Below are 14,588 nucleotides of genomic sequence, written 5' to 3'. Positions count from 1 at the left end.
ATGACCTATGACCTCCACAGAAAAGCAATAGGGTTCTTGTACTCACTACCTGTAACCAAGCTTTACCTTGGGAATTATCACATTTGAATGGGTTTTATAACTTCAAGCCCTATTGACCTCATATGACCTTTGACCTCCACAAAAAAACTGAATGCATTCTTGCATTTACCAAGATGGATCTTCTATATACTAAGTATGATGACCATCCAAGATTTCCATTCTGAGTTACTGTATTACAAATGTCTCAGACCTTGACCTCTATTGACCTTTAACCCTGCCTTAGGGTTGCTTACACTAAGATGGATCCACATTTTACATGAAGTTCACACATTATGCACTTTCTGAAAATATTGTGTTTCTAAACTAAAGTGTAACATATACTTCCCATCCCCAGCACATAGGTTCCTTTATGCCATACCTAACAAATCAATAAAGGCTATCATCTATTGGTACTGAAACTTACCTGCATTTCATTGTACCAAATGCAACAGCCACCTCGAGTTGTAAGGTCTGTGTTGTGGCAGCCACGTCCGCGATTGCTGCAGTTACTATGGTACCAGACCTTCTCTGGTACTGAGCCGACCAAGGAGATTGCCAAACCCATTCTATGAAAATAGACAAAACAAAAAAAGTTAGAATGATATTCCCATCATTCAACCCATAACAAAATATAAAATTCCACTGATCAATTTGTCAGAAACTTTTGCAATTAAAACCTACTTTATGCGGTATACGCAGTGAGACTAACCAATACGCATCCTGCCAGCCCAAAGACATGACAAAATTTGTTTATTTCTGAAGAAAATATTACTTAAATCCAAATTTCCAAACAAAAACTGCCTAGCTGAGAAGCTACATTTGAAAAAGTGGGAGTGGATTGTTCTTACATTTACAAAGCAGCTTGCTTTTGGGGGTCACAAAATTCCAACAATTTTACCAGAGCTGATGAGTAAACACTCAAATTTGTAATGGAGCAAACTAAGATACCTTCCTGGATTTTTCACCCCCACCAAGAAAAATAGAGTAGTGAGTCTGTACTCATACTTGTATTCTAGCATAGATGCCTGTACTAGTAAACACTCTCTCTAATGCAAAATTAAGTACTCATTCTCACACTTAGAGCCCTAGTCTAGTACTTGTACTCAAACCAAGGGAAAGACAACTTGTACTCATGCTCATGTTGTTGTACTCATACTCATGTTGTTGTACTCATACTCATGCTGTTGTAATCATACTCATGCTGTTGTACTCATACTCATACTGTTGTACCCATGTTCATGCTGTTGTACTTGTACTCTTGCTGTTGTACTCATACTCATGCTGTTGTACTTGTACTCTTGCTGTTGTACTCGTACTCATGCTGTTGTACTCATACTCATACTGTTGTACTCATGTTCATGCTGTTGTACTTGTACTCTTGCTGTTGTACTCATGCTGTTGTACTCTTGCTGTTGTACTCGTACTCATGCTGTTGTACTTGTACTCTTGCTGTTGTACTCGTACTCATGCTGTTGTACTTGTACTCTTGCTGTAATACTCATACTGTTGTACTCATACTCATGCTGTTGTACTCGTACTCACGCTGTTGTACTCTTACTCATGCTGTTGTACTTGTACTCATGCTGTTGTACTTGTACTCTTGCTGTTGTACTCATACTCATGCTGTTGTACTCTTGCTGTTGTACTCGTACTCATGCTGTTGTACTCGTACTCTTGCTGTTGTACTCGTACTCATGCTGTTGTACTCGTACTCATGCTGTTGTACTTGTACTCTTGCTGTAATACTCATACTGTTGTACTCATACTCATGCTGTTGTACTTGTTCTCATGCTGTTGTACTCATACTCATGCTGTTGTACTTGTACTCTTGCTGTAATACTAATACTGTTGTACTTTTACTCATGCTGTTGTACCCGTATTCATGCTGTTGTACTCGTACTCATACTGTTGTACCCATGCTCATTCTGTTGTACTCGTACTTATAGTCTGCAATTCGACATAAACAACTGATGATTTCTAGATCCACTATCTTAAACATTTCAAAATTTGACTTTCCGATGTTGTTGTTAGCATATCTATTGTAGTGAACTGCACAATATAAATTGCTGTTACCTGTCAGCACGACCAACACGACCGATGCGATGTACATAGTTCTCCTTCTCATCGGGCATAGTGACATTTACCACTGCAAAACAACAGTAAATATAGTATTATTGTTATGTATTATTATCTACTTATTGATGACTTATTATGTTAATGGTGGTAATTCAATGTGCACACTACATCTAATACATGACTCACACGGCTGTGCAATGGTAAAGTACAGGGAGATTGTAAGCTTGTACTGTGCTATGATAATTGTAAATCAGAAACAAAACAAAAGCATCGAGGCAATAATGAAAGAGTCATGATTTGAGTCACTAATTTTAAAAAAAAGGAAGCAAGTAGAAAAAAATTAAGCGAGGCTATCTTCTCTACAGAGATCTGCGATGATAACTTCTTGTAAATTATTCCAATTGACCAAAAAATGAAGCGATTGACTCTTTTTACAACTCTGAAAGACAGGATACTTCAACCTCTCCTGAACCATCGTCACAATATCTGCAACATAGCAAAGATCAATAGTATTGTGCTAACAGACTGATGGCAATTTCAAGTCCAATTGTCTCAGGAGAGACCCTGCTTGGCAGCTGGGATACCTTGGAACCATCAGGAGAGACCCTGTTTGGCAGCTGGTCCCCCCTGGAACCCTCAGGAGAGACCCTGTTTGGCGGCTGCCCCCCCCCCCCGATACACTGGGACAAGCAGTACCCAGGTCTACTGTTACTAATACACTACTGGAAGAAGGGATTGTCATTCATGTCAGTCAAGTTAATACTGAGCAACAGCTCTTACGCCAAACATCCCACTAGGACATCACAGGATAGAAACACATTCAAACATTGTAACTATACATCGCACAGAAGGTAAGTAGTTTCGGCTTTACCGTACGGTACACCTCGGACATCAATACCCCTGGCGGCTACATCTGTGCAGATCAGAAAGCGGACTCTATCATCCTATGGGAGAATGGAGAAACCAAAAAGATCTGGTTATCATCTGATTAATTTTCAGTAAAAAAAAAAAAAGGTAAAAATGTGATTGTGCTTCTGCCACTGCAAACTAGACTGACAAAACCTCAAAGCTTTGAATACATTTCTACATTCAAAGCTTTGCCACAGTCATACAACCAGCAGTTAAAATAATATGATAAGCAGAATGAGAACACCATTTGTGTGAACTTTTCAATTAATAGGTCACTCTGGTGGCAGACATTGTAAATAATTTTTATAACTTATGTTCTACTATATTTGTTGAAAACACAATCTTAATATCTTATCACTAACTTGAGATACTGTTGATAAAGTTTGACTTATGTTCTACGATGTTTGTTGTAAACACCATCTCAATATCTTGTCACTAACTTGAGATACTGTTGATTAAAGTTTGACTGGCTAACCCCCCCTTCTCCCAACCCCCTACCCTCTTACTCCAGGGAGTACATCACAGTAGAAGTTCTTCATAAACTTTAATTCCATATCATAACTTTTCACATCAATTTATATTTTAAATGTCAATGGTCTCTGTATTTAGAATTCATCAAGGTGCAACTGTTTCTTGTCAAAATATGGTTTTCCTCTGTCAAGAAATGTCTGAAATATTTTAAAGAAAGACTGAAGCATTTTCAGATTGATTGCCCTGATGACATCATTTAATCTCCTACTGTCAGTTGAATGCACAAACAATCACCAAATTCATTTGTAGCCATATACAATGATATGAAGATGAGGGTTTGACCTATAGTTGCAGAAGAACGTTCAGCAGTTTTGTTAAGCAGTTAACCTCGGCCACAATATCCCTTTCAAAATTAAATAAGTCATTACAAACACAAAGGAAGCTAATGGACACAACTACTAAACCAAACAATACCCCTCTGTGTACCCCATACCCATCCAAAGACACAAAGACCATCTTGCCCTATTGCTCTTTTTGTCGAACAAAAAAAGACAGAAAATATCTATTTTGTTTTTATCCCACATATTTGAATCCCACATATTACCAAAGTTTGGCAAATCTCTAAGCCTTACACTTACTTTCTCAAATGGTATTCTTCCACTAACATTTAATGATACCTTCACAAATATCTCCCTCTCTCCCCCACCTTCTTCCCTCCCCTCCCTCCCTCCCCCATCTTCCTCCCCCCTCCCCAATGTCTCCTTCATGTTACTATATTACTGATATAAACAATGGTACCAATACTATTTCAATAGGGAGCAAGCATTTGGTTTATGTAGACATGTAAGAACAATATCATTTGCTCATGTAGGTTTGAAGCAAATTGCCATGAGAAAAGATGAAGCCTACTATAAACTAAACTGCTATCTACAGACAACCCTGGATCAATTCAAGATACGGCAATACATACAGTTACTTAGATTCCTCTGTTGCAAACCAGACAGGGCTGCTGTTTGCAAAAGTCTGTAAGCTGCTATTCTTGTTTCATTAGCTTAATAAGCAAACAATCCCTCTCTCAATTCTCTATCTGTAACTTGAGCTTTTATATATATATATAAATAGGTCAGTTTGAGACCTCTGATAATGACTGCAGATTAAAAGATTCACACCTTTCTGTGAGATTAAATGCCCTATTGGCAGGGCATACCAGTCAGTGCCATTTGACAAACCCTTCAAAGGTTAATAAAACTGTAGACAAACAAGAAAATCACAGCTTCATCGCCCTCTGTAATGACTATTAGCGATACAGGATTAGAATCTTTCAGGCCAAATTCTCAAATATTACCAACAAAGGGGAATTAACACATTTAAATCTTCCTATATAGTACTTCTAAGGTTAAAAGGACTTTCTCAACTGCTTCTGAAGAGGGGCTGCAGAGATCTTTGTAAAATTTCCCTTAGTTTTTTGCACCTATATTGATAGCAGATTGTGCATGACTGTGCTTACCCACCAAGATGTTACAACACAGGAAACCATACTTTTAGTTTCTCGCATAATTTAATGTCTATGATAATTTTGACGAACCTTGTAAGAGTCAAGTAGTCCTCAGAGCAAATCTCAAAAAGCAGTGTGTTTCATAACTGTCAACACAAAATGTTAAATGCCTCTCTCTTTCATAATACCTGTTACATTTCAAGATATAGTTTGTAATTGAGCACAATGAATACAGCATTCTATCTAGTATCTCTCTCTCTCTTTTATAACACCTGTTGCAGTTCAAAATATAGTTTGTAATTGAGCACAATGGATACAGCATTCTATCTAGTATGCCTCTTTCTTTCATAACACCTGTTGCAGTTCAAAATATAGTTTGTAATTGAGTACAATGGATACAGCATTCTATCTAGTATGCCTCTCTCTTTCATAATACCTGTTACATTTCAAGATATAGTTTGTAATTGAGCACAATGGATACAGCATTCTATCCAGTATGCCTCTCTCTTTCAGAATGCCTGTTGCAGTTCAAAATATAGTTTGTAATTGAGCACAATGGATACAGCATTCTATCTAGTATGCCTCTTTCTTTCAGAATGCCTGTTGCATTTCAAGACATAGTTTGTAATTGAGCACAATGGATACAGCATTCTATCTAGTATGCCTCTTTCTTTCAGAATGCCTGTTACATTTCAAGATATAGTTTGTAATTGAGCACAATGGATACAGCATTCTATCTAGTATGCCTCTTTCTTTCAGAATGCCTGTTGCATTTCAAGATATAGTTTGTAATTGAGTACAATGGATACAGCACTCTATCCAGTATGCCTCTCTCTTTCATTATACCTGTTACATTTCAAGACATAGTTTGTAATTGAGTACAATGGATACAGCACTCTATCCAGTATGCCTCTCTCTTTCATAATACCTGTTACATTTCAAGATATAGTTTGTAATTCGGCACAATGGATACAGCACTCTATCCAGTATGCATATCATTCAAAATCTACCTTAAACTTTTGGAGGTTCTCTCTTCTCTCTGGAGGCTTCCTGTCGCTATGGAGACACACACATGAGAACTGATGTTTGGGAACAGCTTTAGGACCTATTGAGACAAATTAAATGAAGGCATTAGGTATGAAGAAAAGAGAATGGCTGTGACATGTCCCTCTTGAGTACTGTGTTGCTACAAAGATAGTATGTTAAAATTATGGCACATGTATGACATATGACTATCATGCATGATACATCATTGGCATGAATGATACACGACTACCAAGCATGATACATTACTACCATGCATGATACATGACTACCATGCATGATACATCATTGGCTTGCATGATACATGACTACCATGCATGCTAAATGACAACCATTGATGATACATGGCTACCATGCATGTTACATGACTGTCATGCATGATCCATGACTGCTACATGTGATCCATGACTGCCATGATTGATACATGGCTACCATGCATGATACATGACTGCCATACATGATACATGACTACCAAGCATGATACATGACTACCAAACATGATACATGACTACAATGCATGGCACATGACTTTCATGCATGTTACATGACTTTCATGCATGATCCATGACTGCCACATGTGATCCATGACTGCCATGCATGATACATGGCTATCATGCATGGCACATGACTTTCATGCATGTTACATGACTGTCTTGCATGATCCATGACTGCCATGCATGATACCTGACTACCACATGACTACCACCGGTGCTGTGGCAGAGTAGATAAAGGCAGTGGCATTTGAAGCAATGATGCTTAGCAATCGAGAGGTTCTGGGTTTGATACCTTGCTGGGTCATAGTAAAGCGGGTTTTTCAACTGAGAGCAATCTACGACTTTCCCATCTGAAATGGCTTTCTAAATTAAAAAGATTCCAAATTTGAGTTAAAATGTTGAATTGGAAGCCAGGCGATGTGTAAGTTGTAATCCATAAAGCCCTTGCGGGTTTCTCCCACAGTTGTGGTCCCTTAAGCATCGTAAAAATAACTGCTGATTATACATGTGATACATGACTGCCATGCATGACATATGACGGCCATACATGATAGTCATGCATAAATTCAGACTGTGCGATACTAGTTATGGAGAACATAGTCAAGACATTCAAAAGAATGTTCAGATTATGTACTGGCTTTAAATGACAACTTTCTTCAGGACTTGTGTGACCATTACAGGTTGTCATCAGTGCCCACAATTGTCTTCAAAACTTCTTATTTTGGTCTTTTTTTGTTATTGTCCTTACCCCCTCCTAGAGATTTCATATATTTCTCCATATTATCACAGTCTAGTTTGGTTCTGCAGAAGAGTATAGCCTTGTCCATTTTGTGTTCCTGGATGGCCTTGATTAAATAATCCGCCTTCAGGATCTTGATCCCCTCCGAGAGCGTCTCTGGATAATATACGAAGGAAATGGTAGACATTTAGGTTTGATGTAAACAAGGGTGAAAATATACTCACTAGCTTTTAATAATACATCAAATCACCAATTTCACTTCAGATAGGTGAATATAAAATCAAATTACCACAATCACATATATCTACTTCACAAAGTTTGTCTCACAGACAATAATACTCAAACTGTAACAAGAAAATCTAAAAATTTATGTTAAGCTTATACCACTGTGGTTCAAAAGAATTATTATTCAAAATTTAGTCTTATTTTCATTTCTTTTCTTGCACTTCTCTCCTTGAAGTTCACATAACATTTGCATTTTTGTTCAAAGAATCTCTACTCTTACTAATAACATTTTGTCTTGTAAGGTTGGCCCGATATTGAGGAGTAAGTACTCCTAAAAACATTACTTGTGTACCACGGCATGCTTATGCCTATTGAGAGTGTTGTGTATATGCTCATCGGTGTAATTAATATATCGGTCTACATAAACAAATTTGTATTCTTTTATAATCACTCAGGCTGTAGATAAAAATTAAAAATTAAAACCTTTGTCCTGGCTGCCATAATGCATCTGATCGTTATAGTGGACACCATCGGTCTGAAAATGAAAATAAATATAATTAAATTTATAGTTAAAAAATTCATTGATATATAAAAGCAGTCCTTTGGAGAGTACGACTAAACTTACATTAGAGTCATGAAATGGCACCCTGCTTTACATACGAAATGGTTAAAAGGAAAGGAACTTTTTCATCCCAATGATGGACTGTATCACCATAAAGCACTCTATCATGTTTTTCTCCTAATTATAAGATTTCATTACAATTTACAGTTCGCCATCAGTAACTTCACGATGAAGAAGGCAAAAGGGAAGAGCAGAAGGCTGAATCTCTCAAGGAAAATGTTTCTCCACTCACACCCCTTTCTCCCAAACCCCCTCCCCAACCATAGTTGCATCTGCTGACAGGGTTTATAAAAAAATCAACAAGACTCCCAGATTTAATGCCAGCTTTACACAAACAAGGAAGTCTTGCTTGTGTAACTCCTACATGTGAATTCACCGTTTGGCAATCCGTAAAAAATTTAAGTGATTTACCTGGACTTTCTGCCCGCCTCTCTGCCATGAGAGATCCTCCTGAGGGTTTACTTTAACGACCTGAAGAGACAAAGAGAATCAAATGAAAAGGGTCTAACGACCATAGCTAATTGAAATACAAACAAAGCTTTACTGTCCAAGCCACCCATCCCCCCCCCCTTCCGGAAGGTCAGTGAGATGAGCTGCAACTTACCACATGATGTAAGGTATCTGGAACGCTGTCCTGACCTTTCAAATCAACCCACGTAGGAAAATGCATAATTCTCTCCTGAGAAATAAAGATAAGATTAAAATAATACATTTAAATTTGAAATGACAGCAGCAATATTTACTTTAGATTATCTTGGAGGTATTATTGGGCATATTGCTGTAAATTTAAACATCTGAAACTTATGTTGCAGAAGGTTGAACACCCCCACCCCCCCCCCCCCCGGCAACAGAAAAAAAAAAGGACTATTGAGACTGTTGAAGGTTCAGTTACTGGCTATATAGTTGAGCTTATATCAAGCCCTCTGTTTTTTTATATTAGCATTCAGAGAATTAAAGAGGGAGGCATGTGACTGCCACACCCATTCTAATCATTAAGCCTTGGTCGCCACGGCTAGATGTTTTGGAGGGTGGCCAAAGTCAGCCTAAGTGAGAAGGAAGGTAAAATGATGCCTATATTTGAGGAAAAAAGTGGCAAAATCCAAGTACATATTTTTCTGTCAAAAGTTGCAAGACTTATTAATCATAATAATCAGCACTTATGACCACAAATGTGGGAGAAACCCGCAAGGGCTTATGGACTACAACTTACATGTCGGATGGCTTCCAATTCAACATTTTAACTAAAATTTTGGAATCTTTTCATCTTAGAAAGTCATTTCAGATGGGAACCTCCCTTTTGCTAAGCCTCATTGCTTCAAATGCCACTGCCTTTATCCACTCTGCAACAGCACTGGTATGTATAACACCATTTTACAACTACGCACCCTTAATCACAAAATAAATTCTCAAATGTGAAGGGGATGACCTTCTTTCCCACAGATCATCTCCCGAAACACAACATTCATCACTGGAAGTTTGTCAACATAATCAATGTGAAAACTGGGATCACCAAGTGAAAAAAGTTTGAAATACTAGGTTTCTTAAATGTTAAGATTTCACATGCAAGTGGCACAGTGAGGTAGAAGTTAGACTTGCTCAAGCCTCCTTCTTATCATTTAAACTGTGATATCTCACAAATGGAATAAGATTATTCTTAGTTGTGTTGAGGAAGTTGCTGATCACAAATCTTTCTACCACACAGACCAACGATGATGGTTTCAGTTTGTTTGTTTCTTCTTTGAAGAATGTAAAGTCCATAAAACAATGTTATAATCATGGACACGGTATAGTTAATAAATGTTAGTACTCACTGCTAATTTCTTCACATCAAAGGAATGCAATGTAGCAGAGCACACCACCATCTGCAGAAAAAGGAAGGAAAAAAAAATTGAGTAAATATATGTAAAATTAAATACTTCACATTCTGTACTACCCCCAAAGTAAACAAAGAACAAAATTGCTAAGAAGTTTTAAGCAAAAGTGGTTCACTGGAGGTAATTATGTTCAATGTTTTTATCAGATATAAAGGGTCAATTTACACAATTAAATGTACACATGAGGAAACATACTCTGAGGTTGGAATTCCTGGGATGGGATGAGGAGAGAAGGGATGACAGGGAGAGGGGATGGGGAGAAGACTGGTTGAGAGGTGATGGAAGAGAGGTGAAGGGATCAGATGGGATGAGAGGGGAGGGGATGAGAGTGGGAAGGATGAGAGGGGGAGGGGATGGTATGAAAGGGGAAGAGATGAGAGGGGAGGGGATGGGATGAAAGGGGAGGAGATGAGAGGGGGAGGGGATGGAATAAGATGAGAGGGTATAAGAGGGGGAGGGGATGAGAGGGGGAGGGTATAAGAGGGGGAGGGGATGAGGGGATGGGATGAGAGGGGATGGGATGAGAGAGGAGGGGATGAGAGGGGGAGGGGATGGGATGAGAGGGAATGGGATGAGAGTAGGTGGATACTGGATGCTTTACCTGTAGCCTTTTACCATCTGCTGTGACTTGTGGTATCTGCTTCCACATTCTGTCGATCTGGTTACTATAACCAGCAGATAACAATCCATCCTGCAAGATCAGATGATAAATGACAAATTTATCAGTTTCTTAAACTTCAAATTATAGCCTTTCAAACTGGCGATTTAATTGACAGGGAGACCAATCAGTGAAATGTATCCATTAGAATGGAAAAGCACATACTAACATGTCCCCCCCCCCCTTCCTCTAGCAACACTGAATACTTGGTTACATCTGTAATATACCGCTGTTCAAATGTCCAATAAGGTTGGAGGATCCCAATGTGATTATGCGATGTCATTGTGTCACCAGTAAAGTTCACGACAATGCAGTTAGGATGATACCAAGCTGTATTATATAATATTAACACTAAACATTGGCCAATTATGTTTATTGGGATGTTTATAGCACATCCCACCTACCCCCCCCCCCCCCCCAATAGACACACATCCATCCCACTATTCTCTTCAACCATAAAACAAACTTGTCACCTCTACATTCATAATACTATAGTAATAATAGTTTGACATAAGTTAACCACCCCTCACCTTACCCGCCCCTCTGCCCACCCCGCCGACCCCGCCCCTCCAACATCAGGTGATTGGTGTGACCAGAAAGGGTATGTATACTTACTGCCTCATCCAAAATAAAGAAACGAACCTGTGCAGAACATAAAAGAAATGAATTTACTTTCTACACAAAAGCACTTAAAAATGAATTACTTGATGACGAGAAATATTTCACAAAGTTTTCACAAACTAACAGAAGTGTAAATTATATAAAACTATCTGTTACTTTCAACAACTTTACCAAAACCTTCAAGAATAATACTCAAAATAAGTTGATAATTGACTGCATGAACTGTATTGATCGATTTGCACAGAAATTGACAAAATCAAATCAAACGAGCCACATCAAAGAAGTATTTCTTGATTTTTATCATTTTATTACTCTCCATTCTTAGTGATCTTCTGACCAGACGTACACCTCTGTCACTAACACAGCTAGACCCCCTAGAGAATCGACTGGGATCCACAAAGAGGGCTTGTGAGCGCATCGAATATAAAGGGCATTGATGAACTGTACCATGTGCCTAAAATGAGATGCTGTGGTTACCATATTTATACCCTTAGTAATCAGCTGACAGGGTTAAAGCAGGTTTCCTTTTCAAAAAGTTTAAAACATACAGGTAAAATGTACTTTACAATAATTGAAATTTTACAATAGAAAACATAGGTCGCATACACTGCAGACATTGTCTTTAGTAAACACTTAAGTACACAACACTGAAGATCAACCAGCTCAGCAAGAACGATAAACTGCATGCATTCATAAGTCATTTCAGCATTTGTGAATAGCGCCCTCTAATTGATAAAAGTAACAGCCAGGCGTGAGCACAAATTGATCTTGCAAGCCACAGTGTAATTTTGTCTCCGATCTGAGGACCGCAACACTTAAGGTTTTTTAAGGATATACCAATTCCCATGAATGAAAAAGTAATATTACAGTCTATGAGGAATCAAATATCAGAGAGTCCTGCGAGTGCATTTTCCATCTGTTGTGTTGGAATATCTTATCACATGCAGGAACTATAGAAAATTCCCCAAAACTTAAGATTTTTTTTTGTCATTCAGTTTATTCATTAATGCAGTTGACTTATGTTTAAACAACAGTTTGGGTCTTATAAACAGGGGAGGGGGGGGGCTGTTTTCACGGGCAGTAGAAATGTTGAGAGTCGGCAGCAATTTACCCACCTGTGGGACAAAGGGTCTGCTAGGCAGGCTTGGTGGGAGAAATGTTCTATCTCCAGAGATGACCTGCAACTAGTTACATCAACTGATGACATCCACCACGAAGGTCATAACAGGTGTGGATTCAAGGTGGGGGGGGGTGGGGGTTGCATGAACACCACACAAACAAAAGAAATTAGAAGGACAAACTTTATAGGTGTAGACCTAATATATAGCCCATATATGCCTCAGAATGCAACAATTGAAGTCTAAAAGTTTAATTATTTATCTCCCAACACGGGAGTGGGCATTCAGCAATCCCACCCATCTACACCCCATCCTTCTTAAAATTGTGCATCTGTCTTTTATTAACGATATATTTAAGGGTCAAATTGTGGATGTCGAGTGACTACACACACACACATAGAAATCTGACTGAAACGACATAACGTACAGACTGATCTTTAATCTACATGGACATTATCAAGAAACAAATTATAAAAATTTGGATAAGAGGGTTGATAGAATCGAATCAATTCAAAGCCTTTGAAATTATTCTCACTTGTGAAAGACTCAGCTTCCCAGTCCCGATGAGATCATCGATTCTTCCTGGCGTAGCAACGACAATGTCCACCTAATAAAAGACAGAAATAAACCCTTTCATGGATCATAAAAAATAATGCATCATGTTGAGCAATAAAAATAAATCTGCTTCCACCATGAATAACAACAAAACAGTTGCAAGGAGAGTGAGTGAACAGTGATTGATATTTTTTGCAGGGGAAGGGGGGGGGATCTTTTTCCAAAAAGTAAAAAAAAAATTGAAAAACCCTTATTAGTGTATTATTAAAGAGAATATTGTAAAAAGCAATAAAAAAAAAAAGGCATATGATTCTTCTTTTTCGGGTACAACAATGCTAAAGAAAATCAAAAACAAAACAATAAAAAAATGCAATAAAATGAAGGATCAATCATAAAATAGAAAAAAAAAGGCCACCGCCAAAAAAGGAAGGATGACGGTGTTGTTCAATAGCTATATTGACAGATCGTACAAATTAAAACCCCGAAATTTTGCCATATGACTGGAAAATTGGAAACTCCAGTCTAGATTTTTGATGTCAAACCACAAACTTTTTGCATTGTCATTACAAGGCACCGTCATTTGATCCTACATGCTACAACCAAAGTTCATAGTTTTCGTGTTGTACGTAAATTTGGTTAAACAATTTGCAATTCTGTGGGTTAGTTTCCTATTAAACACAATCTGTGTCAAATATTCATGATATTAGATAACGACTACAACGTGATTTCATCTTGTACACGTGTGACTGTTGAAGGTATGTTTAACTTAAACTATTCATGATGGTCACTTGTGAATGTTTGTATGAAGTGAAGTTACTACCAGACATGATAATTACAGACTGAAAGCTGGGGAGGGTGGGTGGGGGTGGGTGGGGAGAAGGGGGAGGGAGGGGAACCCCTTCCACTTCAAGAAACTTTGGTGAAACTGAGGGTGCTTTTGAAACAATGTCTGAAAATATCCAACTGTTTAGGTTGACATACGTGTTATTTGTATGTGAACAGTGTACACTAGGAAATTCTGGTTTCTGGTAACATTGTCTGTTAGCAGGTGAGTGTATGTGCGTGTGTGCATGTGGAAGAAGCCGAATGGCTTGTAAATAATACTTCACATCGGGTGACTATCCCATATAAAGTTTAAGCTCATTATGGATCTTATTTTCCCTCACTAATTGGAAGATCATCGTACATGGAAACTCCATGGGCATCTCCTGGATAAATAATTCACCTTCGAACATAATGATGATACATCATACAACACATGATGGATCTTATCGCTTAAATAATACGTCACTGCCTTTATCCATATTACACCATAGACACTTCTTTAGTTTCATTGCATCATGGCAGGTATTCCTGTAATACAGTGAATATCAAACACAGCCGATTCTTTGTCTTACCCCTCTATTAAGAGCGTCGATCTGCTCCTTAGCTGGTGCACCACCGATGATTAGTAACTCCCTGCGAATAAATAGAGAAAAGAAGAAGAAATATAGAATACACAGAGATCTAACACTGGGGTAGACCACCCCCCCTCCCCCGACAAAAAACAATAAATTGAAAGATTGTAAAGTCATATAAACTTTTCCTGCTCGTAGAGGGTATGTTGGAACTCATTCCAAACCCTTTTAAGCCATATTAGTTTCTTTCC

At 38.2% G+C, this 14,588-nt stretch overlaps 1 protein-coding gene across 2 annotated transcripts in view; it reads right to left on the bottom strand.

Moving 5' to 3' along the window:
• Nucleotides 1-14,588, bottom strand: part of LOC139965523 (ATP-dependent RNA helicase DDX1-like) — an 81,621-nt gene that overhangs the window by 4,421 nt on the left and 62,612 nt on the right. For both annotated transcript variants that reach the window (XM_071967960.1, XM_071967961.1), the window contains 13 exons: nucleotides 14,338-14,398; nucleotides 12,921-12,992; nucleotides 11,262-11,288; nucleotides 10,590-10,679; nucleotides 9,926-9,976; nucleotides 8,719-8,793; nucleotides 8,526-8,585; nucleotides 7,976-8,027; nucleotides 7,277-7,423; nucleotides 6,001-6,095; nucleotides 2,987-3,059; nucleotides 2,113-2,185; nucleotides 464-605 (listed from right to left, as the gene is read on the bottom strand). In XM_071967960.1, the coding sequence (XP_071824061.1) occupies nucleotides 464-605; nucleotides 2,113-2,185; nucleotides 2,987-3,059; nucleotides 6,001-6,095; nucleotides 7,277-7,423; nucleotides 7,976-8,027; nucleotides 8,526-8,585; nucleotides 8,719-8,793; nucleotides 9,926-9,976; nucleotides 10,590-10,679; nucleotides 11,262-11,288; nucleotides 12,921-12,992; nucleotides 14,338-14,398 (1,018 nt within the window). The remainder of the gene's footprint in view (nucleotides 1-463; nucleotides 606-2,112; nucleotides 2,186-2,986; nucleotides 3,060-6,000; nucleotides 6,096-7,276; nucleotides 7,424-7,975; nucleotides 8,028-8,525; nucleotides 8,586-8,718; nucleotides 8,794-9,925; nucleotides 9,977-10,589; nucleotides 10,680-11,261; nucleotides 11,289-12,920; nucleotides 12,993-14,337; nucleotides 14,399-14,588) is intronic.

Source organism: Apostichopus japonicus, chromosome 3, assembly GCF_037975245.1.
Source record: "Apostichopus japonicus isolate 1M-3 chromosome 3, ASM3797524v1, whole genome shotgun sequence".
NCBI classification, from domain to species: Eukaryota; Metazoa; Echinodermata; class Holothuroidea; order Aspidochirotida; family Stichopodidae; genus Apostichopus; species Apostichopus japonicus.
The sequence above is the reverse complement of the archived record's forward strand: the minus strand, read 5'-3'. Positions and strand labels throughout refer to the sequence as shown.